A 25311-nucleotide genomic window follows, 5' to 3' on the forward strand; every position below is an offset into this window, starting at 1 on the left:
TAAACTGAGTAAACCTTATGTACAATGAGCTTAGCCATTCAGCAGCAGCTATCCTGACTGCAGCAAATATCAACAGGCCTCACCCTCGCTGCTAAAACTAACCACTACATTCTGAAGATGCAAAGATAACCATCTTTCAGATACTGACTGCCTTCTTAAACTTTTCTCTCTTGGTTCCTTCGCTCTCACCCCTAATGCAATGAAGAGTTCATGTATTTCAGCATGTTTAAGACCATTCATTCTACTGCCTCTTTATCTATTCATTGGTCTCCACAACTAATTCATGAAAAATCCTCTGTCAATTTTAGCCTGGAGACAGTGTCGCTCTGTTCTCCCTCTTCCCCTTGTCTCCATAAAATCTATGTGTCCATGAAGCTTAACTCCTGCTCCCTTGACCACTTTCCCACTCAAGTCTGTTTCACTCACCTCTCCTCTTTGTCCATCGGTTATCTCCCATTGCCAGTGGTTACCTCTCAACGAGTATTATTCTCTTTTCAAATCTGCCGTCATTATCACCCTCCTCAACAATCTTATTGTGCTGTCTGTTGCTAATTATCACCCCATCTTCTTTTTCAACATTCTTGAATTAGCTATCACTTTCATGCAATTTTTTTCTATGGCTCTCAGCTTTCATCCTTCGCATGGCACAGAAATGGCTCTTAACAATCACTGCAGCAGTTCCTCAGGGTAGTTCTACAGCCAAAGCATCTTCAGCTGCTTCACAAATGACTTTCCTTCCATCATAAGGTCAAAAGTGGGGATGTTTGCTAATGATTTCACAATGTTCAGCACCATTCGTGACTACTCAGATACTGAAGCAGTCCATGCCCAAATGCAGTAAGGCCCGGACAATGTCCAGGTTTGGGTTGACAAGTGGCAAGTAACATTTGCACCACACCAGTGCCAGGTAATGACCATCTCTAACATGATCGAACCATTGACCCTTGACCTCCTCCTCATCTGAGATGTGATGCTCCTCCAACTCCACCTCGTGCAGCTGCTCTCCTGCTGCAGTGCCAGGTTGTTCAGAGCGCAGCAGACCACAATGAAGCGGGACACCCTCAGGGGCTATACTGGAGGGCTGCCCCAAACCTGTCCAGGCACCAGAATTGCATCTTGAACAGTCTAATCACCTGCTCCACCAGCACGTACGTTGACGCTTGAGCCTTGTTGTAGCAAGTCTCAATGGGTGTTTGTGGCCTCCACACTGCTATCGTCGGCCACCTCCTGAGGGGGCACCCTCTGTCCCCAAGGAACCATCCCTCCAGTCACTGCTCTCCACCGAAGATGGCTGGGATCTGTGAGCGACACAAGATGTATCTATCATGGATGCTCCACAGGAAAGTGGCACACACCTGCATGATACACATCATGAGGTCATACAAGAGCTGGACCTTGAGGAAGTGGTTTCCCATGAGGTTCATAAATGGCACCCATGCCGCCATGTGAGTGCAATCGATGACACCCTGTACCTGGGGCATGCCTATTATGCAGGAGAAACCCATGCCCCTGGTGTCCTGGCTCACCTGGTCCTGGTCCAAGTTTATGCACTTGGGAGCCCTCACGAGTAGACTTCCCTTATGCACTTTTGTGTGACTGACTTGGATATGCCGCACAAGTTACCCGCGCAGCCTTGAAACAAGCCACTGGCATAGAGGTACAGAGCGGCAGTACCTTCAGGGCCATAGACAGTGAGTGACCTCTAAGTTCATATGATGCCAACCTTTACATCATCTGGCACAGGTGGTCCACCATTCCCTGGGGCAGACACAGCCTTTTCTGGCACTGGAGTCTGACATCTGCAGGTAGGACGTTTGATATCAGAATACCCTTGGTTGGTAGTGTCTATTCCGAGGCTCCACTATCTGTGGCCCTGCTCCCAGAAGAGCAACGTGTCCAGCCTCTCTCCCCTCTGAAGGGCACTATTACTGGCCACTTGCAGCGGCACATTATTGTTGATACTGCTGGTAAACCGCAATCAGTAGAATTGTCAACTCAACTGGCTCCATGATTTCCAGAATCAAAAACTGAAAGGAAGAGAACAAAGTGAACAAGGAGGATTTCTGACAGCGGCCTGCCCCTCGGCCCTCTCAGCATATGGGGCATCACTAGATAGTGAGCTATGTGCACGAGCAGTGAGAGAGAACACAATCTGAGTGAGATACAGCCAGAGTGAGTGTGGGTATCGGGAATTTGAAACAGAGTGGGATTTCGATGCAAAGCGGGAGGAGGTGCTTTTTGCCTATTCTCCTTGCTTTGTTACTTTTTAAATCTTCAGTGAGTGAATCATAGAATTTACAGTGCAGAAGGAGGCCACTCGGTCCATCAAGTCTGCACCAGCTCTTGGAAAGTGTACCCTACTTAAGCCCACTCTTCCACCCTGTCCCTGTAACCTAGTAACCCAACCTTTTGGACACTAAGGGGCAATTTAGCATGGCCAATCCACCTGGCGTGCACATTTTGGACTCCCTCCCCATCACACAATAGCCATTTCCACACAGTTCATCCTCTCAATTCAATATGAATGAAGCACTTGAGAGTCTCGCTACAAATTTCTCATCATGCCGTCGGCGAGGGGCCTGAGAAATCAATCTCGCTGCTTCCGCCTATGCCGCCCTTCTCACTGATGGCTAATGTGGGCCCAAAATCCCCCCAACTTCCTGGGGGATACCATTGGCCAGAAACTCAACTGGACTAGTCATACATATACTGTAACTATGAAAGGAGATCAGAGGCTAAGAAACCTGTGGCGAGTAACTCACTTCCTGACTCCCCAAAGCCCATCCACCATCTACAAGGCACAAGTCAGGAGCATGATGGAAAATTTTCCACTTGCCTGGATGAGTGCAGCTCCAATAATACTCAAGAAGCTCGACACCATTCAGGACAAAGCAGCCTATTTGATTGGCACCCTATTACCAAAGATTCACCCTCTCTTCCACCGGCACACAGGAGCAGCAGTATGTGCCATCTACAAGATGCATTATCGGAACTCACCATGGCTCCTTTGATAAGCACCAACAAACCCACGACCATTACTATCTAGAAGGATAAGGGCAGCAGATACCTGGGAACATCACCACCTGGAGGTTCCCCTACAAGTCACACATCATCCTGACTTGGAAATATATCATCGTTCCTTCACTGTTGTTGGGTCAAAAACTTGTGGGTCAATAAACACTGTGAATTTACATAGAATTTTTTACATAGAATTTTTACAGTGCAGAAGGAGGCCATTCGGCCCATCGAGTCTGCACCGGCTCTTGGAAAGAGCACCCTTCCCAACCGCACACCTCCACCCTATCCCCACAACCCAGTAACCCCACCCAACACTAAGGGCAATTTTGGACACTAAGGGCAATTTAGCATGGCCAATCCACCTAACCTGCACATCTTTGGACTGTGGGAGGAAACCGGAGCATCCGGAGGAAACCCACGCACACACGGGGAGAACGTGCAGACTCCGCACAGACAGTAGGTACACTGGATGTACCTACACAACATGTAATGTAACAGTTCAAGAAGCCAGCTCACCATCGCGTCAGGGCCAGCACGGAGAAGGCAAATGGCGTGCATACGCAGACCTGCGGCGTCTGTTTGATACCGGTATCGGCAGCTGGAGCTGCGTGAGTCACTCCAGTGCCGTGCTGGCCCCCTGTAAGGCGCAGGAGTGCTGATCCTGGGGCCCTGTTGACGCCGTCGTAAAATGCGATGGCGTTTACGACGGCGTCAACACTTAGCCTCAGGATCAGAGAATACCGCCCCCTTAAGATCAGAAGTAATGGGATTTTGCATTGAAAAAACAAAGAATAGGAAGGCAGACCCTAGCGGATAAATTGAGCTGAGCCCCCAGACTCAGGAAAGGAGAATATTAGCCTATGCCCATGCTTCTTCTGATTGCTATCAGCAAGCTTCACTGGAAAGTGAGTATTGTGTGGTTACTGGCTTAGAACAGGACCAGGCTTAAGTTGTGAATCGACCGTGACATTCAGCACAGGAGTAAACCTGGATGTGGAAATCCCCCTTTCATTTTCAGCCAATACCATTTTTATCAGGAGGGGAAAGGTGCAGGAGCTGAATCACACTGATGGGAAACGCAAACTCCACAGAGCCATTTAAAATTAGTGCTGACTTCAATCGGACCCCATCTTTGCTCTTCCCAGGGCCTTAACCCACGAGGTGGGTGTGATAACCCTCACTAGGCCCACGGGGATACACTGATAGATCTCCCCATGGGGCTCATAGATTACGTGTTTCCCTGCTAGTGGCCGGATGTTCACCTGCCTGGGACTCATCACTTAACCCTTTAAATATTGACTGAAACCGGGACCAGGTCACTTGCTACTCCTCGACTGGGACTCGTTTGTTGCATACCATGGGAGCCCTTTAACCTTTTAAGTTTACAATAAATCTAAGTGAATTTTCTTTCTTGGGTCTCCTGGATCATTATAGTGGGTATCACAAATTTCTGGAGGATGCATTAACAATCTTGAACAGTGGATAAGGTTTGTTTAGAAGTCATGATCTGAAGCTATTTAAAGCTCGGTCCTTTAAACATAGTCTAGAGCCATTTACTATCATGAGTGAAATTAGGTAGTATTTCTAAACCATTTGAAGCTTTCTTCCACAAATGACAATTGATGCTAGACCCCGGAAACTCATTATTGACGGCATGGGTTGGGTGAGTTGCGAGGAACGCAAGTTGAAAAGACCATCTCATTTCTCTGGGACTTTGTCTGAGTTGTTTGAAAAGCTGTTAGGCTCCCTACCCTTCACCCTCATTTCTCCTCAATCCTCATCCACTCTCCCATGCCACCTCATATCCTCAATGACATCTCAAAATGATTTAATTTCCCCCATGACACCTACATAGCCACTCACTCAGTACCTACCATGGGTAGACCTCAGGAGCTAGTTGTAAATGAAAAAAAAACATTTTACAATGTAAAAGAATTTTCAATCATACACACATGAAACAGAAAAAGGAAGCTTGCCTTCATAAAACCTATTCAAAGGTTTTTAATTTCCTGAAGTGATCAATCTGTTAGAAATACAAACTTCTAGGGCAGCACGGTGGCACAGTGGGTTAGCCCTGCAGCCTCACGGCGCCGAGGTCCCAGGTTCGATCCCGGCTCTGGGTCACTGTCTGTGTGGAGTTTGCACGTTCTCCCCGTGTCTGCGTGGGTTTCGCCCCCACATCCCAAAGATGTGCAGGGTAGGTGGATTGATTGGCCACGCTAAATTGCCCCTTAATTGGAAAAAATGAATTGGGTACTCTAAATTTATTTTAAAAATTTTTAAAAAGAAATACAAACTTCTATTCAGTTACCACATCAAAGCGAGCTAAGCTTTTAATAGCATCTTAAAACATTCAATCAAAATGTGAACTCAGCTCCCCTGCTGAGATAAGTGTTTTGGACCTTTTGAAACTTGGCAAAGCATTCATAATGGTCTCAGCTGTCATAAAGGCCTCTAGAGAATTTCAGCAATGAACTCTGCTGAAACTACAATGGCTTTTTTTAAGCTGTACCAGATGCCTGTCAGTCAATGCATTCCAATAGCATGTTTTTTTTAAAACACTCTAGTGTCAGCCTAGTTTTCTCATGTTTAAACTATGCTCCCTCATTCTAGAGGAAGTAAATTTGGTTTATCTACACTTCCTTATCTGTTCACCTAATAATGAAAACTTAGATCCAATCAACCCCTAATTTCAGGAAATACGACCCTATTTTATGGGTTCTTTGCTCATAATTTTACCCTCAGAATCTAGGATTACTACAATTTACACTGAAGATGATGATATCCTTCCAAAATATATTGCGCAGAAGTGCTCCAGCTGGGGTCTAACTCGGGCTTTGTATAGACTGTGGCACTAACAATTACAGTCAAAGACGAGAGACAAGTTCAATCGAGGCTTTATTGCTGTGTGATGCTATTCCTCCGGCTGCAACTGAAGACTAGAGTCTGAGTGACTCACGCGCATATTTATACACAAGCTCCCTGTGGGCGGAGCTAGCCGGCAGGGGCTTACCGGAGTAACCTGTATTACAGGTACAGCCATACATCCCCCTACTGCAAGTATGCATATCTACAGTGGTTATCACCACATAGACGAAACAAGATTTCTATCTCCTTCCAAAGTGGATAACTTCACATTAGCCTACATTAAGATACATTTGAAACAGTTTTGCCCATTCACTTAATCTATGAATCTCTCTCTGTAATGTTATGCTTCCATTTATACTCTTTACAATGCTTTCTTTCATTCTTTGTGCCATCAGCAAACTTGGAACAACTTGAACATGTATTTTTCAAGATCTCAATCTTTATTGCAAAAAATGTTCTATGCAGGTCAATAATTTACTTACAATTCCGTGAGCTTCAACTTTAGCTAATGGTTTCTTACAGGAGGTTTTATCGCGTCACTTCGGAAATCGAAAATTCATTAATTTAACATGCATAGAAGGGAAACACGGTGGCGCAGTGGTTAGCACTAATGTCTCATGGCGCCGAGGACCCGGGTTCGAATCCCGGCCCTGGGTCACTGTCCGTGTAGAGTTTGTACATTCTCCCCGTGTCTGCGTGGGTCTCACCCCCACAACCCAAAGATGTGCAGGGTAGGTGGGTTGGCCACGCTAAATTATTTATTTTTTAAAGGTTAACATGCATAAACATTCCTCTCTTCGCTACTTTATTCACCTCTTCAAAACATTTAGTCAGATTCGTCAGTGATAATCTACTCTTTACACATCCATACTGGCTCTCTCTGCTCAGCTGAAAAGTTTTAACATAAAATTTTCAATCACCCAACCCTTAGTTATTGACTTTAATCAATTTTTAACAACAGATGTTAGACAAACTGGTTCATAATTTTCTGGTTTCTTTGACTTCCTCAATAGCACATGCACGATTTTCTAATCTGAAGGAACAATTTCTGAACTACTAAAATTTTGGAATAGTTATCACCAATTTCTTCTAAAGTCCTTACAGATAAACTGTCTAATTTGTCAGTCTTTGTACCATTATTTGGTTTATTACTGTGTTTTCTGTTTATGTTACCATTGGTGAGTTCCTGTCCTTAATTCAATAATAGTTTCCTCGGGATGTCTGGCATGCTGACCTTTTCCACAGCTGTAAATACTCTCACAACGTAATTATTCAATAGATCCATAATTTCCTTGACTTCATTCACAATCTCACTATTACCAGTTTTCAAAAGCCCAACCACATTACTCCCGACCGAGTTAACCCAAATGTGTTTATTAAAAATAATGTACTCTCTTGCACCCTTGCTGTTCATAAAACCCCTACAGTGCAGAAGGCGGCCATTCTCCCATCGAGTCTGCACCGACTCTCTGAAAGAGCACCCTACCTAGGCCCAATCCCCTTAATCCCACCTAACTGTTGGACGCTAAAGGGAAATTTAACATGGCCATTCCACCTAACCAGCTCATCTTTAGACTGTGGGAGGAAACCGGAGCACCCAAGGAAAACCATGCAGACACGGGGAGAATATGCAAACTCCACACAAACAGTTACCCAAGGCCAGAAACAAACCAGGGTCCCTGGTGCTGTGATGCAGAAGTGCTAACCACTGTGCCACCGTGCCACTCATTTTGTTATCCATGGGTTGTTTTTTGCCAATAGAACTCTTTCTGTTCGAGATATCATCTGGTTCTGTGTCATAGTAAATAATCTTTTGAACACCACCCACTGATCTGCGGTCTTTCCGATTAACTGATTTATCCAGTTTACTGTGGACAGTTTTGGCTCATTGCATTGAAGTCAACTTTATCCAAATTTAGAACCTTAATAGTTGTTTCGCACTTTTAAAACACTACATTGAACTCATAGATCATAGAATTTACAGTGCAGAAGGAGGCCATTTGGCCATCGAGGCTGCACCGGCCCTTAGGAAAGAGCATCCCACTTAAGCCCACGCCTTCACCCTTCCCCTGTAATCCAGAAACCCTACCTAACATTTGTTTTGGACACCGAGGGCAATTTAGCACCCCCAATCCACCTAACCTGCACATCTTTGGACTGTGGGAACAAACCGGAGCACCCGGAGGAAATCCACGCAGACATGGGGAGAACGTACAGACTCCGCACAGACAGTGACCCAAGCCGGGAATCAAACCTGGGACCCTGGAGCTGTGAAGCAACTGTGCTAACCACTGTGCTACCGTGTTATGATAACTGTTAGAAAGATGTTTATGCACCATTAGGTTGTTAACTAAATTTGGCTCATATTGAATGTACCGGTAGTATGACGTGTCCCTTTAAAACCACTCTGCCTTTGGTCCATGCTTGTCTATTTTCTGTATTTATACAATCTGCCACTTCACATCTGCTGGCAGGGGACAGTACATGACTTCCATTACGGTCTTAAATTATTTTCTATTTTTTAATTCTACCTCTAAACTACCTCATCCTCGCCTATCAGTGAAGGGTTTTCATTGTTAATCACAAAACCAATTCCGCTCCTTTTACCATTTTCCCAGCCTTTTCTGCGCACCTTATAACCGGGTTTATTTAGTTCTCAATCCTAATTGTCTCATTAGCACGGATGGAATCTTGTTGAAGCGTCGGGGTCCTCACCTGCTTGTTGGAGACAACAAAATACGTGCTCTGCCTCTTTCCCAGGGAGCCAGCCAAACAACATGCCAAGCAGGCAGTGGCGAGGCCAGCAGTGGGCCTTCCTCAGCTCCTGGTCAAGTGCCTTTGACTGATGGACCCACCCGTACCCTGAGGTGACAAGCTATCCACAGGGTAGCAGCTATCATGGATTTTACTTGGCAACAGGCCCACCGGCAGCTGGGTTAATCCCAGCAATGGTGCAATGGGGCCCTTAAATGCTCATTAATTGGCTACTTTATTGTCTCAATTGACAGCAGGGTGAGATGGTCGACCATGGGCTCCCCACCCAGAGCTTAATTTGGGTGGAGGGATGAAGAGGGCAGATTTCGGGTATGCCACCATGCCTCCTCAGTACAAGCTTTCCTGCCTCCAATCTCATAATCAGAGAGAGCACAAGATTCTGCCCCACATTTCAGTAATGGCTACCATGTCATTATCCTCAAAGTTGAATTTGCACCTGCAGTTTAACAAATTTGTTCCTAATACTTATATAATTGCATAAAGAGTGTTTATTGAGCTACACACACCAACATGTCCATCTGCCCTCTTTTTAACTCATGCATTTATTATTTTGCTGTCCTGGGAGAATAACTTTACATTTTATTTTTTTTCTTTTACCTGTAATCCCTAATGCACAATTTCTGAATAATGTTGTCCTCCTGTCCCTTTTGTGTGTTTTTGACCATTAATAATTCCACTTTTATCACCTTTATGGTACTTGCTAATTCCTCAAATTATTCATCTGAGCTTCATGGTCACTTTCTTTACCCTTTCCACTAGCACTCTGGTCCCAGCATGGTTCAGGTAGATCCCAACCCAATGTTCTGACACAGCGTTTGTGCTGGAGTCTTTTTTTTAAATTTATTTACGGGATGTGGGCGTCGCTAGCTATGCCAGCATTTATTGCCCATCCCTAGTTGTCCTTCAGAAGGTGGTGGCACGTTGCCTTCCTGAACGGCTGCAGTCCCTGAGGTGTAGGTACACCCACTGTGCTGTTAGGGAGGGAGTTCCAGGATTTTGTCCCAGCAACAGTGAAAGAACAGTGATATATTTCCAAGTCAGGGTGGTGAATCTAATGACATGGGAACCCTCTCTCGCACAAAACTCCTTCAGACATGTGTAAACCTCCCTAACCTGCTGCTCACTATGCATGTGACTCACATCGTAGAGTCATAGAACGATTATGGAATAGGAAGAGACCACTTGGCCCATCGTGTCTGAGCTGGCCGAAAAAAAACAAGGCACCCAGCCTCATCCCACTTTCCTGTAGGTTACTGCATTGAGGTGTATATTCAGACACCTTTAAAGAAATTACAGGTTTCTATCTCTATTACCCTTTTAGGCAGTGAGTTCCAGACCCCCACAAGCCTCTAATCTTTCTCCAATCACTATAATTTATAATTGTACAAATTCCCCCCAGTTACTGACCACTCTGCTGAAGCCAACAAGCCCTTTCCACTCACTTTATCCCGCCCCCTCACAATATTGTACATCTCAATCAAATCTCTCCTCAGCCTCTTCTGTTGCAAAGGGAACAATCCCGGCAACATTTTTGCAGATCTCCTCTGTCCCCTCTCAAATGCAACTACATCCTTTCTGTAATGTGGTAACCAGAACTGCGTAGAATCCTCAAGTTATGGTCCACCTAATGTTTTTATAGTTCCAACATAACCTCTCTGTTCTTTTGTCTGTGGCTTGGCTAATCAATAAGAGTATTCCATATGCCTTTCTAACTACTTATCAACCTGCCCTGCTAACTTCAGAAATCTGTGGACATACACTCCAGGGTGCCCCATTTCGTCTGCACTTCTCAGTATCCTCCCATTTATTGTATGTTCTTTTGTCTTGTTTGATCTCCCTAAATACATCACCTCACACTTTTCTGGGTGGAGCTCCATTTACCACTTTTCTGGCCACCTGACCAATCCATTGATATCAACTGCATTACCCTCATCAATCCTCCTTGTTACTTCCTCAAAATATTCAATCACATTAGTCAGATATGATCTTCCATTAACAAATCTATGCTCGGACGGTCCTTGATGAATCCGTGCCTTTCTCAGTGACAGTTTATCCTATTCCACAGTATTGATTCCCATAATTTGTCCACTACAGAGGCCAGACTGACTAGCCTGTAATTATTCACTCTATTCTTCGCTCCCTTTTTACACAGAGGTACAACATTAGCAGACCTCCAATGCTCCAGCACAGCATTTGTATTCAGTAAGGATTAGAAATCGATGGTCAGATCCTCTGAAAATCTTGCCTGGCTTCTTTCAACAGGCTGGACTACATCTTATTCAGCCCTAGTGATTTATCCACTTTCAAGGATGCAAATTCCCTTAATACCTCCTCTCTCCCTATGTTTATCACACCCAACACTTCACATTTCTCCTCCTTAACTACAATGTCTGCATTGTCCCCCTTTTTTGTGAAGACAGGCGCAAATAATTCATGAAGAACAATATCCACAGATTTCTCATGGTCCGGGGCAAGCTTGAGGGGGTGAAGGTGGTCCTAGTGAATGTTTACGCTCCAACTGGGATGATGTAGATTTCATCAAAAGGCTGCTGGGGAAAATCCCCGACTTGGATTCGCACAAGTTGATTATGGGTGGGGACTTTAATACAGTCCTCGACCCCGACCTGAACCGCTCGTGCTCCAGAACGGGCAGGGTCCCGGCAATGGCAAGAGAACTGAGAGGGTTCATGGAACAAATGGGGGGGGGGGGGGTGGACCCCTGGAGAGTCAGACGGGGAGGAGTTCTCGTTCTATTCACATGTTCACAAGCTTTATTCTCGTATTGACTTCTTTATTATGACTAGGGACTTTTTGGAGGGGGGGAGGGATACTGAATACTCGGCGATCACTATTTTGGACCATGCTCCACATTGGGTCGACCTGCTGGTCTGGAAAGAAAGTTACCAGCGCCCACAATGGAGGCTAGAGGTGGGATTGTTGGCAGAGGAGAGGGTGTGTGAGAGAGTGGGGAAATGCATGCAGGAATACCTGCAGGTCAACGATACAGGGGAAGTCTCAGCAGCGATGCTCTGGGAGGCACTGAAGGCGGTGGTGAGAGGAGAACTGATCTCAATCCGAGCCCATAGGAATAGAACGGATAGGGCAGAGATGGACAGACTGGTGCAGGAGATGACACGGACGGATAGGGAATATGCGGACTCCCCGAGGGCAGAGCTACTTAGGGAACGACGGAGACTGCAGGCGGAGCTGGGAGCGCTATCCACTGGGAAGGCCGTAGTGCAACTCAGAAAGGCCAGGGGCGCGGTGTCTGAGTATGGGGAGAAAGCCAGCAGAATGCTTGCACAGCAACTTAGGAAGAGGGAGGCGGCCATAGAGATAGGGACGGTAGTGGACGGGGCAGAGAACCGGGTAGGAGACCCAGCAGGACTGAACAAGGTATTCAGGGACTTTTACAGTAAGCTGTATACCTCGGAACCCCCCACGGGGCCGGAGGGTATGAGGCGCTTCTTAGATGGGCTGACCTTCCCAAAGGTGGGCAGGGGGATGGTAGAGGGGCTGGGGGCCCCGATTAGAGCTGAAGAAGTAATGGGGGGCCTGAAGGCCATGCAGTCGGGTAAAGCCCCGGGGCCGGATGGGTATCCAGTGGAGATCTACAAAACGTTTGCAGGTATACTGGGGCCAGTGCTGGTTAGGGTGTTTAACGAGGCGAGGGACAATGGGGTGTTACCCCAGACGATGTTGCAAGCCACCATCTCGCTGATATTAAAACGGGATAAGGATCCGGAGGTCTGTGGGTCCTATAGGCCAATCTCCCTGATTAATGTATTCACAACCTCTGCCCCCACACATAGGTTACCTTTTTTTTTAGTCTTTTATGGGCCGTATTCTTTCCTTAAGTTATCCTCTTACTGTAATTTATTGATCAAACATCTTTGGTTTCTCCTTGATTTTGCTGACCAATATTCTTTCATACCCTCCCTTTGCTTTCTTAATTTACTTTTTTATTTCACCCCACCTCTTTCTATAATCCTCTTGCCTTTCTGTAGTGTTGAGTTCTTGGTGTCTGATAAGCTTTCCTTTTATACCTTGTCTTACCCTGTGAGCTCCTTGACATCCAGGGGACTCTCTGATTTGGCTGCCCCACCCTTTTTCTTTTTGGGAGCATGTTTACCTAAAACCCCTTGAATCTTCCCTTTGAATGTCTCCCATTGCTCTGACTCTGATTTACCTTCAAGTAGCTGTTTTCAGTCCCCTTTTGCTAAATCATTCCACAGCTCGGTAAAATTGGCCTTGCCACAATTTAGAACTTTTAACTCCCGTTTTATCTTTTTCCTTTTCCATAATTAAGTTAAAACTAACTGAATTGTGATCAGTACCATGAAGATTCTCTCCCACTGTCACTCCTTCCACCTGGCCAGCTTCATGTGCAGACCACGTTTTCCCTTTTGATGTACATGCAACCCACTGGCCAAAACCTACCTCCCAAATACTGTTGCCTCCATTCATTTCACAGTAAAACTTACCCAGTTAATATTGGGGTAGTTAAAATCATCTCTTACTGCCTTATTGTCATTGCACTTTTCAAAGATTTGCCTACGTATTTATTATTCTCTCTCCCTCTGTCTGGGGGTCGATAGAGCCCTCCCAGTAGTGTGACTGCCCCCTTTTTTTGTTTCTAAATTCAATCCATATAGCCTTGGTTGATGATCCTTCTAACACATTATTTTCTCCACGTAGCTACTATACTTCTCTAACCAGAATTGCCAGCCCATCCTTCCTTCTTATCCCCTCTCTATCTCACCTGAAAACTCTGTAACCAGGAATGTTGAGCTTCTACTTCTGTCCCTCTTTAAGCCATGTTTCTATCTGTGCCCTTGGCTCCTTGCATTGAAGCAAAATCTTTTTATTTTCTATCTTTTGTTTTCTCTGTCTTCTAGATTCATTGATTTTCTCCCTTCCAACGCCATTTCTGATTTTTCTCCATCCGAGTCTCCCCTCAGGTTCCCACACGCCTGCCAAACTGGTTTAAAACCTCTCCAACAGCACAAGCACATCTCCCAGCAAGGATATTAGCCCAAGCCCCATTGAGGTGCATACTGTCTACCTGGTACAGGTCCCACCTCCCCCAAAACCGGTCCCATTGCCCCAGGAATCTGAAACCCTCCCCCCTACACCATCTCTCCAGCCATACATTCACCAGCTCTAACTTCTTATTTCTATGTTCACTAGCACATGACAGTGATAGTAATCCTGAGATTACTACCTCTGAGTTTTACTTTTTAATGTTTTACTTAGCTCCTAAAATCTGCTTCTAGGACCTCATCCCTCTTTCTACCTCTGTCGCAGGTACCAATGTGAACCAGAATCTCTGGCTTTTCAACCACCAGCTTAAGAATGTCCTGTAGCTGCTCTGTGATATCCTTAACCTTTGCACCAAAGGGAGGCAGCCTATCAGCCTTGAGTCACATCTATGGGATGCCGACAGGGGTGCATTGCACCGGAAAACGGTTGCAGCGGGTCGGAGAACCCCGCCCACAATATTTTTGGCTCAACTACTTCCTGTGGTGACGAGTTCCACAGGCCGACCACTCTCTGGGAGAAGAAATTTCTCATCTGTGTTCTAAATGGCCGACCCAGTAACTTCAGACTGTGACCCCTGGTTCTGGACACCCCCAAAATCAGAAACATCCTTCTTGCACCTACCCTGTCTAGTCCTGTTAGAATTTTATAGGTTTCTATGAGATCCCCCCTCATTCTTCTAAACGCCAACAAATACAATCCAAGCTCATTCAATCTCTCCTCGTACGTCTGTCCCAACATCCCAGAAATCAGTCTGGTAAACCTTTGCTGCACTCCCTCTAGAGCAAGAGCATCCTTCTTTAGAAAAGGAGACCATAACTGCACACAATATTCCAGATGTGCCCTCACCAAGGCCCTGTATAATTGCAGCATGGCATCCCTGCTCCTGTTCTGGAATCCTCTCGCTATGAATGCCAACATACCATTTGCCTTCTTTACCGCCTGCTGCACCTGCATACTTACTTTCAGCAACTGGTGGGCAAGGACACCCAGGTCTCGTTGCACGTCCCCCTCTCCTAATTTATGGCCTTCAGATAGTAGTCTGCCTTCCTGCTTTTGCTAACAAAGTGGTAACCTTTGTGACATCCATAATTCAACTATGTCCTAGGTTGAACCTTCTTCCTTCGCCCTTTACTTTGCCCTCTAGAAGAAACCTTTGCAGCTTTTCAGGTCTGATCCAATGGCTGAAATATTGACTTTTTTTTCGGGATGCCTCTTTTTAGAATTCTTTTGTTTTCTGAATTTCGAACATCTCTTCATTGGCCTTATAGTCTGTTTATGGAAATTTTGGCAAGGTTTTAACATTAACATTTCAAAGGCCTCTATTTCCTTCCACAGATTTTTACTTATTGCTTTTATTTATGTGCTAAATTGCGCTCAGCACTAAAAACACTGAACAAAAATGTTCAAATGCATATATGCTTTATATATGCTATATATAGCTTCATGCTCCTGTGAATCCCAACAAGTACTGGAGGCAAAAAGGAACACCTCCATTCTCCTCTCACCAAATTCACATTCTTACCAAATTCACATGCATTGCATTCTACTTACGATGAATTCCATTTGCAACCACTCTGCGCTCTGGCACATTTTACTTTTGTAAACCTTTTTGAACCTCGCCCAAATCGCAGATAAAACTCAGCCTTCCTGCTCACAGCAATTACCCCTGTTCGGGCAAACATTTGCAGTTGATTAATAGTTAGCTGCAACTAACCGTTTCTGTTAACCAGCTTGCAATTTTGTTTACATTTTTTAAAGTCCTAATTAAAATTCAAACGTTAAAACTGAATTTCAATCTCAAATATGCTCACCAATACATAGCCGTCAATTCCCACTATCACCAAATTCCCAACTTTTGCACCGTACGTTTGATTCACTCTTTTTATGACCGTGATATCATGTCGACGAGGGGGAATTCTTTGTGAGTGGGGACCTCAATATGTCACTGGCGAGGAGCAGAGAAAATCGGAAAATAAGGGGTGGGATTCTCCGACCCCCCCCCCCCCCCCCCCCCCTCCCCACCGGGCCGGAGAATCGGCGGGGGGCGGCGTGAATCCCGCCCCGACGCCGGCTGGCGCACACGCGGGCGCTCCCGCGCATGCGCCGACGCGTCAGCCGGCGGAGGCCCTTCAGCGCCGGCTGGCGTGGCGCCAACCCCACTGACGCTGGCCTAGCCCCTGAAGGTGCGGAGGATTCCGCGGCCTGGGCAGCCCGACGCTGGAGTGGTTCACGTAACTCCTCGGCGCCGGTACGGCCCACCCCGCCGGTTAGGGGAGAATCCCACCTAAGATCTCACCGGTGAGAATCTCGTTTTCTAATTCTTGTGAGGTTTTGCGCCCTCGTCGTCGTTTGCACTCATGGTGGATGGGGTGCAAAATCACCCCCATGATTTTTTTAATGCCGTCAGTTTTTCGGCTATTATTAAAATATTGTAATTACATTTTATTGAAATGAAACGTACAAAATAAACAGAATATTGACCTGGTTCAGTGCTTTAAGTACATCTGTTAAAACTTTCAATCATTTCAAGAAGTTGAATTAATTTGGGACTATGAGTATCCACAATCATAATATGGCCTTTGCAATAATGTACCAATATCATTGGAACAAGTCTCTGGGTCACACACTGTATAATTATGGCTGTCATGAACATGTGATTTATCATTTTGGAACTCTATTTCAGGACTGTTAGCTGAATGCAACTCTTTTCTATAACACATTATTTGTTACTGCACTTGACTTTCAGGTATTGCTATGTGGAAACTTGTCAGCAATGACTGATGTTGAAACCTCGTATGCAGACTTCATTGCTTCAGGACGGACAGGCCGGAGAAATGCGCTACACGACATCCTGGGTTCTCCATCAGGTGTAAACACAAGCGACTTAAGCCATAAGTTATCAGAGTTGAACATTGACAAAAAAGGTAAAAGTCGTCATTATTATGAATTGATTTAATTGGCTATGTCCTTCGCATATTGACCTTGTGAACTTTGTCATCCAGTTATTAGAGAAAGAATCTAAGTCCATTTTGCAATGTGAACGAGTGTGCTCATGGAGCTGCCTCGAGACGACCCAAATTAATTTAATCTTATTCCCAGAGAACAGTCATATCATTATTGGGTTGAATTTGAATACAAGCATGAAAGGATATTGTGCTGATAATAACCAAAATAGATGGCATGGTACATAGTTCAGATAGAAGCACAAAGTTGCAAAGAGACGTTGATAGATTGAACTGAGTGGACAAAACTTTGTCAGATGGTGTTCATTGTGGGGAAGTATAGGGTCATTCACATTTGAATTTGGAAAGATAAATCAGTATTTTCTAAATGGCGAAAAGGTAAGAATTGTGGGCAAACATAAATATTTGAAGCGCATAAAGAAAAATCACTAAAAACTGCTAGACCTTACAAAATATAATTTTAAATGCTAACAATAGGGCGGCACGATGGTGCAGTGGTTAATATTGCTGCCTCACGGCACTGAGGACCTGGGTTCGATCCCAGCCCCGCGTCACTGTCCGTGCGGAGTTTGCACATTCTCCCCATGTCTGCGAGGGTCTCACCCCACAACCAAAAAGGATGTGCCGGGTAGGTGGATTGGTCAGGCTAAATTGCATCTTAATTGGAATAAAAATAATTGGATACTCTAAATTTATTTTAAAATAAATACATTTTAAATGCTATCAAAAGTTTGGATATCATCTTGGGTTCAGGAAACACAAGTCAGGACAGTTCCTGACTTTGCCACCCAAACCTGTGACCTCCTTGATGTGTTTGGTACTGTATACCGTACAAAGGAATCCACCAAACACTTAGACTTGTCCAAACCAGAATCTTTATTGAGTCTTGTATGGTAAGACAGCAATCTGTTACAGAGCATGTTATCATGGAGTCTGCTTATTACTCTTCTGGAATCTGCACCTAGCACTGACCATACACTTGTATGTCTTATTACCCTCTCAATCTTCCTCTGAAGATGGCCAGATGTGTCTCTCCTTATATGGGATACACTGGTCACGTGACTTTGGTCTTGAGACTGCACGGTGTGTCTGTACCACCACCTGCTGGTTGGAGGTCACACATCATCCATCTATGATATAGCCCATAGGCATATCACCACACTCCTCACATAACCTGCCATGTTTTCATCACCCAGAAACGTGTGTGAGCAAGATTTTGGTCTGGCAGATCCCAGGGAAACCCAAGGTAGTGTCAGAGGTGCGTGGGTACAAAGTTAGGCTGGTTAGAAGAACCACAAAGGTTCTGGGGGCATTGGCCCAGTTCTTCACATCATTCAAATCCTGCCTCATCCTCACTCCTTGCACCCCCACCCACTCCCAGTTCCCCCCCCCCCCCCCCCCCCCCCATGGCACATCATACCCCGCTTCTATTCTTAATAGCCACTCCCCCAATATCCACTTTGGGATAGACTTTAGGAACCACATAATAGCAATGCAAGGTCTTTTAAATGGAATTGGGGAGGGAATAAAACTTCAACAATAAAAGTCAGCTGCCACTCAAACCCCAGAGCCATAGAAAATGAATTAATCTGCTCATGGCCATTAAGTTGAAAACCAAACATCTGATCAAAACCCCATCAAATCCAAATAATCCTTTAAATCAACTAAACTGTATCCCTGCTGAGATAAGTCAATCAACAACTTTTGAAACTCGGCCAAGTATTCATAATGGGCCCAGCTGACTATGGAGTCTATTGAAAGTGACAGAACAGTTGACTAGCTTTTATATAAGCTACACTGGATGCCTTGTCATCCAAAACTGTCCAGGAGCAGGTGGCTCTGTTTAAGCAGCAGGTTTTCCAAGGAGCTGTATTGCATCTTAACGCTTACACTATCCTGGTTAATATATGGTCAATCATTGCAATGAAAACACATCTAATTTATAAGACAGCATCTAATAATGGCATTTAAAGTTTCAAAACATTTCACACTTACCTTTCAGAATGTTCCCAACACCTCAGTACACTTCCCCCAAACCTGCTGAACTCCACGCAGCCTCAGTTTTGCCAATTCCCATTCCTGTCTTTTTGGGGACATAAAATTCAACCCGAAATCCTACCCTTTATCATAATGGAGCTGAAATATGAGGGACAGAAGTGATGTGATATTTAGATAAAGCTCTAATAAGACCCCATTTAGGAAATAGCATTCAGTTCTGGACACTGCATCTTAGTATGGATATTTGAGCTTTGGAGGTTTGTAGTACAGATTCACCAGAATTATATCGGAGCCGAAAGGGTTAAATTATGTGAACACGATGCATAAACTAGCTTTGTGTTTCCATAAACGTAAATGATTAAAGGGCGATAAATTGAGGTGTTTAGATAATTAAAAGATTTGATAAGACAGATGGAGAAAAACTATTTCCTCTGTTATAACCTTAAAATGAGAGCAGTGAAGTTTGGGCAGCACGGTAGCATAGTGGTTAATACAGTTGCTTCATAGCTCCAGAGTCCCAGGTTCGATTCCTGGCTTGGGTCACTGTCCGTATGGAGTCTGCACGTTCTTCCCGTGTGTGCGTGGGTTTCCTCCGGGTGCTCCGGTTTCTTCCCACAGTCCAAAGATGTGCAGGATAGATGGATTGGCCATGCTAAATTGCCCTTAGTGTCCAAAAAGGTTAGATGGGGTGACTGGTTTAAGGGGATGGGGTGGAGGAGGTGTGTGCTTGAGTGGGGTGTTCTTTCCAAGGGCCGGTACCGACTCGATGGGCCGAAAGGCCCCCGTCTGCACTATGGATTCTATGAAACACTTATGTTTTTTTTGAAAAATACGTTAATTCAAATTTTCAATATTTAAAACTTTTTACAAAAAATAAGCACAACCCTAACACCACCCTCCGCCTCCCACTCCCCGAACTACCCCCCACCCTTTGACAGCAACCTGATCCCCAAAGTGTAAGACAAACAAATCCCATCTCTGGTAGGACCCCTCATCTGCCCGCCTCAGAGCCAATTTCACCATCGCCAAATACAGGAACTCCATTAGATCTCCCAGCCATGCAGAGGAGAGGGGTGGCGGGGGGGGGGGGCAGAAGAAGCTGACCTCCAGCCCGACAGAACCCGCCTGCAAGCTGTCAATGAGGCGAAGGCTAAAACATTTGTCGCCACATCCGTCTGCAGCCTCGGCAGATCTGACACCCCGAATACGGTCTCCAGGGGACACCGCTCCAAATCCACATGCAGAAGCTCGGACATGGCGCTGAAAAACAACCCCAATATTTCTTTAACTTCGAGCAGGACCAGAACATGTGAATGTGATTAATTGGGCCCCTTCCACACTACTATCTTCCACCCTCTCAAACAATCGGGTCAACCGCATCTTCATTAAGTGCGCCCTGTGCACCACTTTTAATTGAATCAACCCAGCCTCATGCACGAGGCCAAGGTGTTAACCCTCCGCAGCACCTTGCACCATAATTCCTCCCCCTCCCACTTGGCCTTAATCCCTTCCATGGAGATCTTATCCTATTCCATAATCCTACTGTAAATCACTGAAACAACCCCACCCACAAGCCCCATCACCGACGGCACCTCGTCCAACAATGAGGAGGATGGTGCCACTGGAAGTTTTGGGAAGACCTTTCTAGTGAAGTACCACACCTGTATATATCTGAGTCCTCCTCACGCTGGAACCCAAACGTCACCCCCAATTCCTCCAAGCTGAGCGAACTGCGCCTCCAAAAACAAATCCTTCATCTCCTTCACCCCTCTCTCCTTCTATCCCGGGAAACTTGCATCTAATCTCAAACACATGTTTACCTCTTATCGGCATCACCCTTGAGCCTGCCCTCAACTTACAGTGCTGTCAAAATTACCTCCAAATCTTCAGCGTGGCTACAACCACAGGACTACCTGAGTACTTCCTGGGGCGAACGGTAGAGGCACTATTGCCAGTGCCCACAACCCTGACCCTTTAAAGGAACCCGCCTCCATCTGCACCCATAAATCCTCCGTATTCCTACTTCAGCCCCACCCCTTCTCTGCATTCACCAGACAGTAATAGTATGTTTTATGGGAATCAGGAACTCTAACTGCAAAAAAGCTGCCGAGCCTAGTTCAGTTGAAAATTTCAAAACGGAGATTGATAGGTTTCTGTTCAGCAAGGGAACATCTAGAACCAAGGTGGTGGAGTTAACACCACAACCAGATCAGACATCACCCTAGTTGATGTGACCATCAATTCACAAGACACGTGGTTGGAAATGAACAGTGGTTTTAATAGTCTTACAACTGAGCCTGCCTGCAACGAGATGAACTGGCAGCAGGCTCACAACTGCAGATCTTTATACTTCCAGTTAGTGGGAAGAGTCATGGGCGGAACCATGGGCGGAGCCAAGGGTGAGCCCAGTACAAACTCTTCATCTCCCCCTATGGGCAGAGCCGCGCAACTGCTCGTTAACCGAGCTTACAGAGACACAACACATACAATATAACAGTGTGAATTACTAGGATTGTGATTCACCACACTAGTGAATGGCAAGCTTGGAGGGCCAAATAGCCTACTCCTACACCAATGCTCCTAAGATGGATAGATGGCATTATTATACAGATTTGCTTTGTCCTAATTGCCTGGCAGACAGGCTCGAGAACCTGATTGAAGTACCCCTGTTCCTACAATGCACTTTTCTACCCAGTTCTTTATTTTTAATTAATTGCTGTCATACACCATTAGTTGCCTAAGATTAGAGGAGCTTTGTTATATTATTTTAGATAATTAATTCATTGTACTAGCTGCAACATGCAGTAAGGTGTAGAAGTACAGCACAAAAGCTGGGAGCTGGAAATCTGAAATAAAAATATAAAATCTTGGAAGCACTCAGCTTATCATTCCTTAAAGCGACACTTGTAAGATTTTCTAAATTGTCTTCTGTTCTTCTTAGAAGGGGATGCTGAAAAGGAAACACAGACTTCAACGGGCCAACCTTCTGGATCTCAGGAGGCACAAGAAAAGAGAGAAAATTAATGTCAGAAACCTCTTGAACTTGCTGGTACTGCGCAACAGTTTTTGTGTTTCCAAAAGTCATCAGAGGTTGTGCACAGAGGAAAGTTAAGAAATTGAAACATGGGTTCCTTGGAAGACTGGCACTCAGGAAATGGACTCTTTATATTTTGGACTGAATATATCACAACATATGAAATGGACTTCACCTTCTTCTTTCTCAATGGTTGAAGAGTTGCTGAATTGAATTATTAAAGAAAATGTGGTTTATGGGTCAGTTACATCCACAATTAGCTTTAGAGGGATGATAGAAACAGGTCAAGTATCTGCTCCAATTGTCAGACTTTAGTGTGTCAATCAATATGTGTCAATATCCATGGCAGAGGATCCTATTGCATTTCCGAAAAAAGATTCAGTGATCCAGAGAGGACTATAGGTGCCCTGACCAAAGCCCTTTAGTCAGAAATCCTGAAATAGTTTTCATTTGATTTTTGCAAGTGACCTGGAGCAGTGCTTCACTGATGCCTGTGAGCACTCAGTGTGGTTTACCTGAATATGTGTCAACTAGAGAGTGTCTTTGATCAAATGTAGTGGAAAGGATAGAACCGTTGTAATATAACTGACCTGCTTGGTGCTTGCAGTTGTTGTTTGTAAAGGTTTGCTTTTTAATAGTTTGTGTTGTAAAGAATTGTTATTGGATTACTGAAATATTAAATCCACCAAGCATTTTAAAGTTTCATGAGCGGTCAGCCACTTACACATCTTTGTAGCTTACAGTATTTATAATTTGATTCAGTTTAGCTGTCTCTGTTACAAACTCAGCATTCCTAGAGACACAGATACCGAGTGCAGTTTATTCAATTTAATATAATCGTTTATTAACCTGTAAAATATTTATTCTTCATCAGCATCAAAGTTGGGAAAGAGATGAAAGTTGTGTTGAAAGAACTGACCACTGTCCATGCTTTTATTTTGTCACAACCAGTTCAAGTATTAAAATTGTAATGAACTTGTAATCTGAAGCATTTGCATGTGGATTCACAATTATTTTAATTTCACATGGTTAACCATTTTTAGTGACATAAATCGATATGTGATTTTAATGGAGTGCCTCCCAACAATATAATCTTACATCTGAATTGTGCTATTTTCATCTTTGGCCAATTAATATGTCATCCTCGTTACATCTTGTCAGTAAATAAATAAATCTATTAAACAGAACATTTTAACCAAATTCCTTATTATTTCTATTCCTAAACTTGCTGCAAAATCATAAGCTTTTCACTAAATCAGTAATCACTGAAAGGTTAAGTAAATATTTTGCTCTTCCAGCAAACTTACAATAAAACAAGTCCATCAATTTTCCAGACTTAGTTGATACTGAACTGTTTCCATTATCTAAGTAAACGATGTGTAGTTTTGGAGCTTTGTAAACCTTTGATACACTTTCTGTATTTATTTTATATCAATCAACCATTTGAGATTATGAAAGATAGTTTTACAAAAGTATTGGTAAAGATTAACCACTTCACTGTATCTTGCTGTTTTGTGAAATTTGGTATGATGCGCAGTATTAATTGTTTTAATAACCTTTCTAATTATGGATCAGTTTCCATAGCCAGTGGCCGACTATGCTATTATCCATGGATTATATAAAGCTTTGCACTGTTACCTAAATAACCCTTGTTAAACTATTAGGAGGAAGCTTCACACTGGACCAGTTTTCAAACATATGCTTATTGGGTAAGAAGTGATCAGTGACTGGATACAATTTACAAGAATTACACTCCAGACATAATTAAGAACCAGTTGAAGTCTCAAAATATTGAAGTGTCATTAATGTCATTAATGAGCCTTGCATCTTTACGATGTCGCTCTTACTGCAATGTGTCAGGATTGTGTTCTGTTCAATTTCAAACAAGTTGAACACCCAATATAATTTTTAGTGTCCCTTCATATTTGTAAGTTTTCATCTTTTGTTTTAAATAACTTTTTAAAAATTCTTAATGTCATTGTGAGCCAGAGAATCTGGAAAATATTTTTAGAAATCTCTCAATTTGATTTCTGTTTTTATTCAAACCCCTTTTTTTTAAAAAAAAAGGTCGAAATGAATCAGTGGGCATAATGTTGACAAAGGGGACAGTGTGAAATGGACATCGGATCAGCCATCCATTATACACTGAAGTCAATAGAAATGAAAATCAGGAGAGCTACATAATGGGCAGCTGATCCAATGTCATCCATTTCGCACTATCGCTCAAAGTCACTATTGTCCTGTGTCTTACATAATTTGATAAGTTCAGTTCAAAACGAAACATAATGGTGAAGGCAGTGATGGCTAGAAATGGTGATTTCAAATAGCAGTGATCTGCTGTTGGTGAGTATGTGTTTAGTATTCTGTATGTATTTTTATGAAATAAAATTGCACTTTGTGCTTGTAAATCTGGAAGAATTTGCACTTTCTTGTGGCTGTCCCTTAAGTCTTGACCTCTCACAATATGGGCAAAATGTAATTCCACCATTGGGAGAGGGCTTGGCGATCTTGGGGCTTCAGTGTGTTATGATCCCAGACCAGGCCCAAAACAGTGGCAAGGATACTGGACAGAAACCCCAATATTTCAGTATAATTTTGTAGGACTATGAGGGATGCATACCTCGCTCCAGGAGTAATTGCATGAAGAAATACGGTATATTAAAACAAATTATATACCGTAGCGAGGGGGGGCTGGCGTTGCCGAACCTCAGCAACTACTACTGGGCGGCTAACATAGCCATGATAAGGAAATGGATGGTGGGTACGGGGTCAGTTTGGGAGCGGGTGGAGGCTGCTTCATGCAGGGGCACCAGTTTGGCAGCCCTGGTCACGGCTCCCCTGCCGTTCCCACCGGCCAGGTACTCCACCAGCCCTGTAGTGGTTGCGGATTTGGGGCCAATGGAGGAAGCATGCGGGGGAAGTGGGAGCGACGGTCTGGTCCCCAGTATGTGACAACCACCGATTTGTCCCGGGGAAGATGAATGGTGGGTTTCGAGCGTGGCGGAAGTAGGAAGGATAGGCGACTTGTTCCTGGAAGGGAGCTTCGCGAACATGAGGGCGCTGGAGGAGAAGTTCGGGCTGGCGAGAGGGAATGACTTTCGGTACTTGCAGGTACGGGATTTCGTACGTAGATAGGTCCCGTCCTTTCCACACTTCCACCAAGGAGGATCCAGGACAGGGTAATTTCCAGGGGTGAGGTAGGAGAGGGGAGAGTCTCAGATATTTATAAGGAGCTTATGGGAGCGGAGGACACGGACCGAGGAACTGAAACTTAAGTGGGAGGAGGAGCTTGGTGGGGAGTTGGAGGGAGGCGTATGGGCAGACGCTCTGAGGAGGGTAAATGCAACCGCAACATGTGCCAGGCTCGGTCTGATTCAGTTCAAGGTGGTTCACCGGGCCCACATGACGGTGGCCCGGATGAGCAAATTCTTTGGGCTGGAGGACAAGTGTGCTAGATGTGGGGGAGGACCAGCGGACCATGTCCACATGTTCTGGGCGTGTCCAAAACTCAGGGGATACTGGCAGGGATTTGCAGACGCCATATCCCGGGTACTGAAAACAAGGGTGGTGATGAGTCCAGAGGTGGCGATTTTTGGGGTGTCGGAAGACCTG

The 25311-nt window shown here is 44.6% G+C and overlaps 1 protein-coding gene across 2 annotated transcripts in view; it reads left to right on the forward strand.

Annotated features, from left to right (window-relative positions):
• The window catches only part of pkia (cAMP-dependent protein kinase inhibitor alpha), a 164507-nt gene extending 140390 nt beyond the window's left edge, over nt 1–24117 (forward strand). For both annotated transcript variants that reach the window (XM_038809666.1, XM_038809667.1), the window contains 2 exons: nt 16451–16628; nt 21607–24117. In XM_038809666.1, the coding sequence (XP_038665594.1) occupies nt 16451–16628; nt 21607–21689 (261 nt within the window). In that variant the 3' untranslated portion in view covers nt 21690–24117. The remainder of the gene's footprint in view (nt 1–16450; nt 16629–21606) is intronic.
• The last annotated feature ends 1194 nt before the right edge of the window (nt 24118–25311 follow it).

The sequence above is a fragment of the Scyliorhinus canicula genome, chromosome 10, assembly GCF_902713615.1.
Source record: "Scyliorhinus canicula chromosome 10, sScyCan1.1, whole genome shotgun sequence".
NCBI classification, from domain to species: domain Eukaryota; kingdom Metazoa; phylum Chordata; class Chondrichthyes; order Carcharhiniformes; family Scyliorhinidae; genus Scyliorhinus; species Scyliorhinus canicula.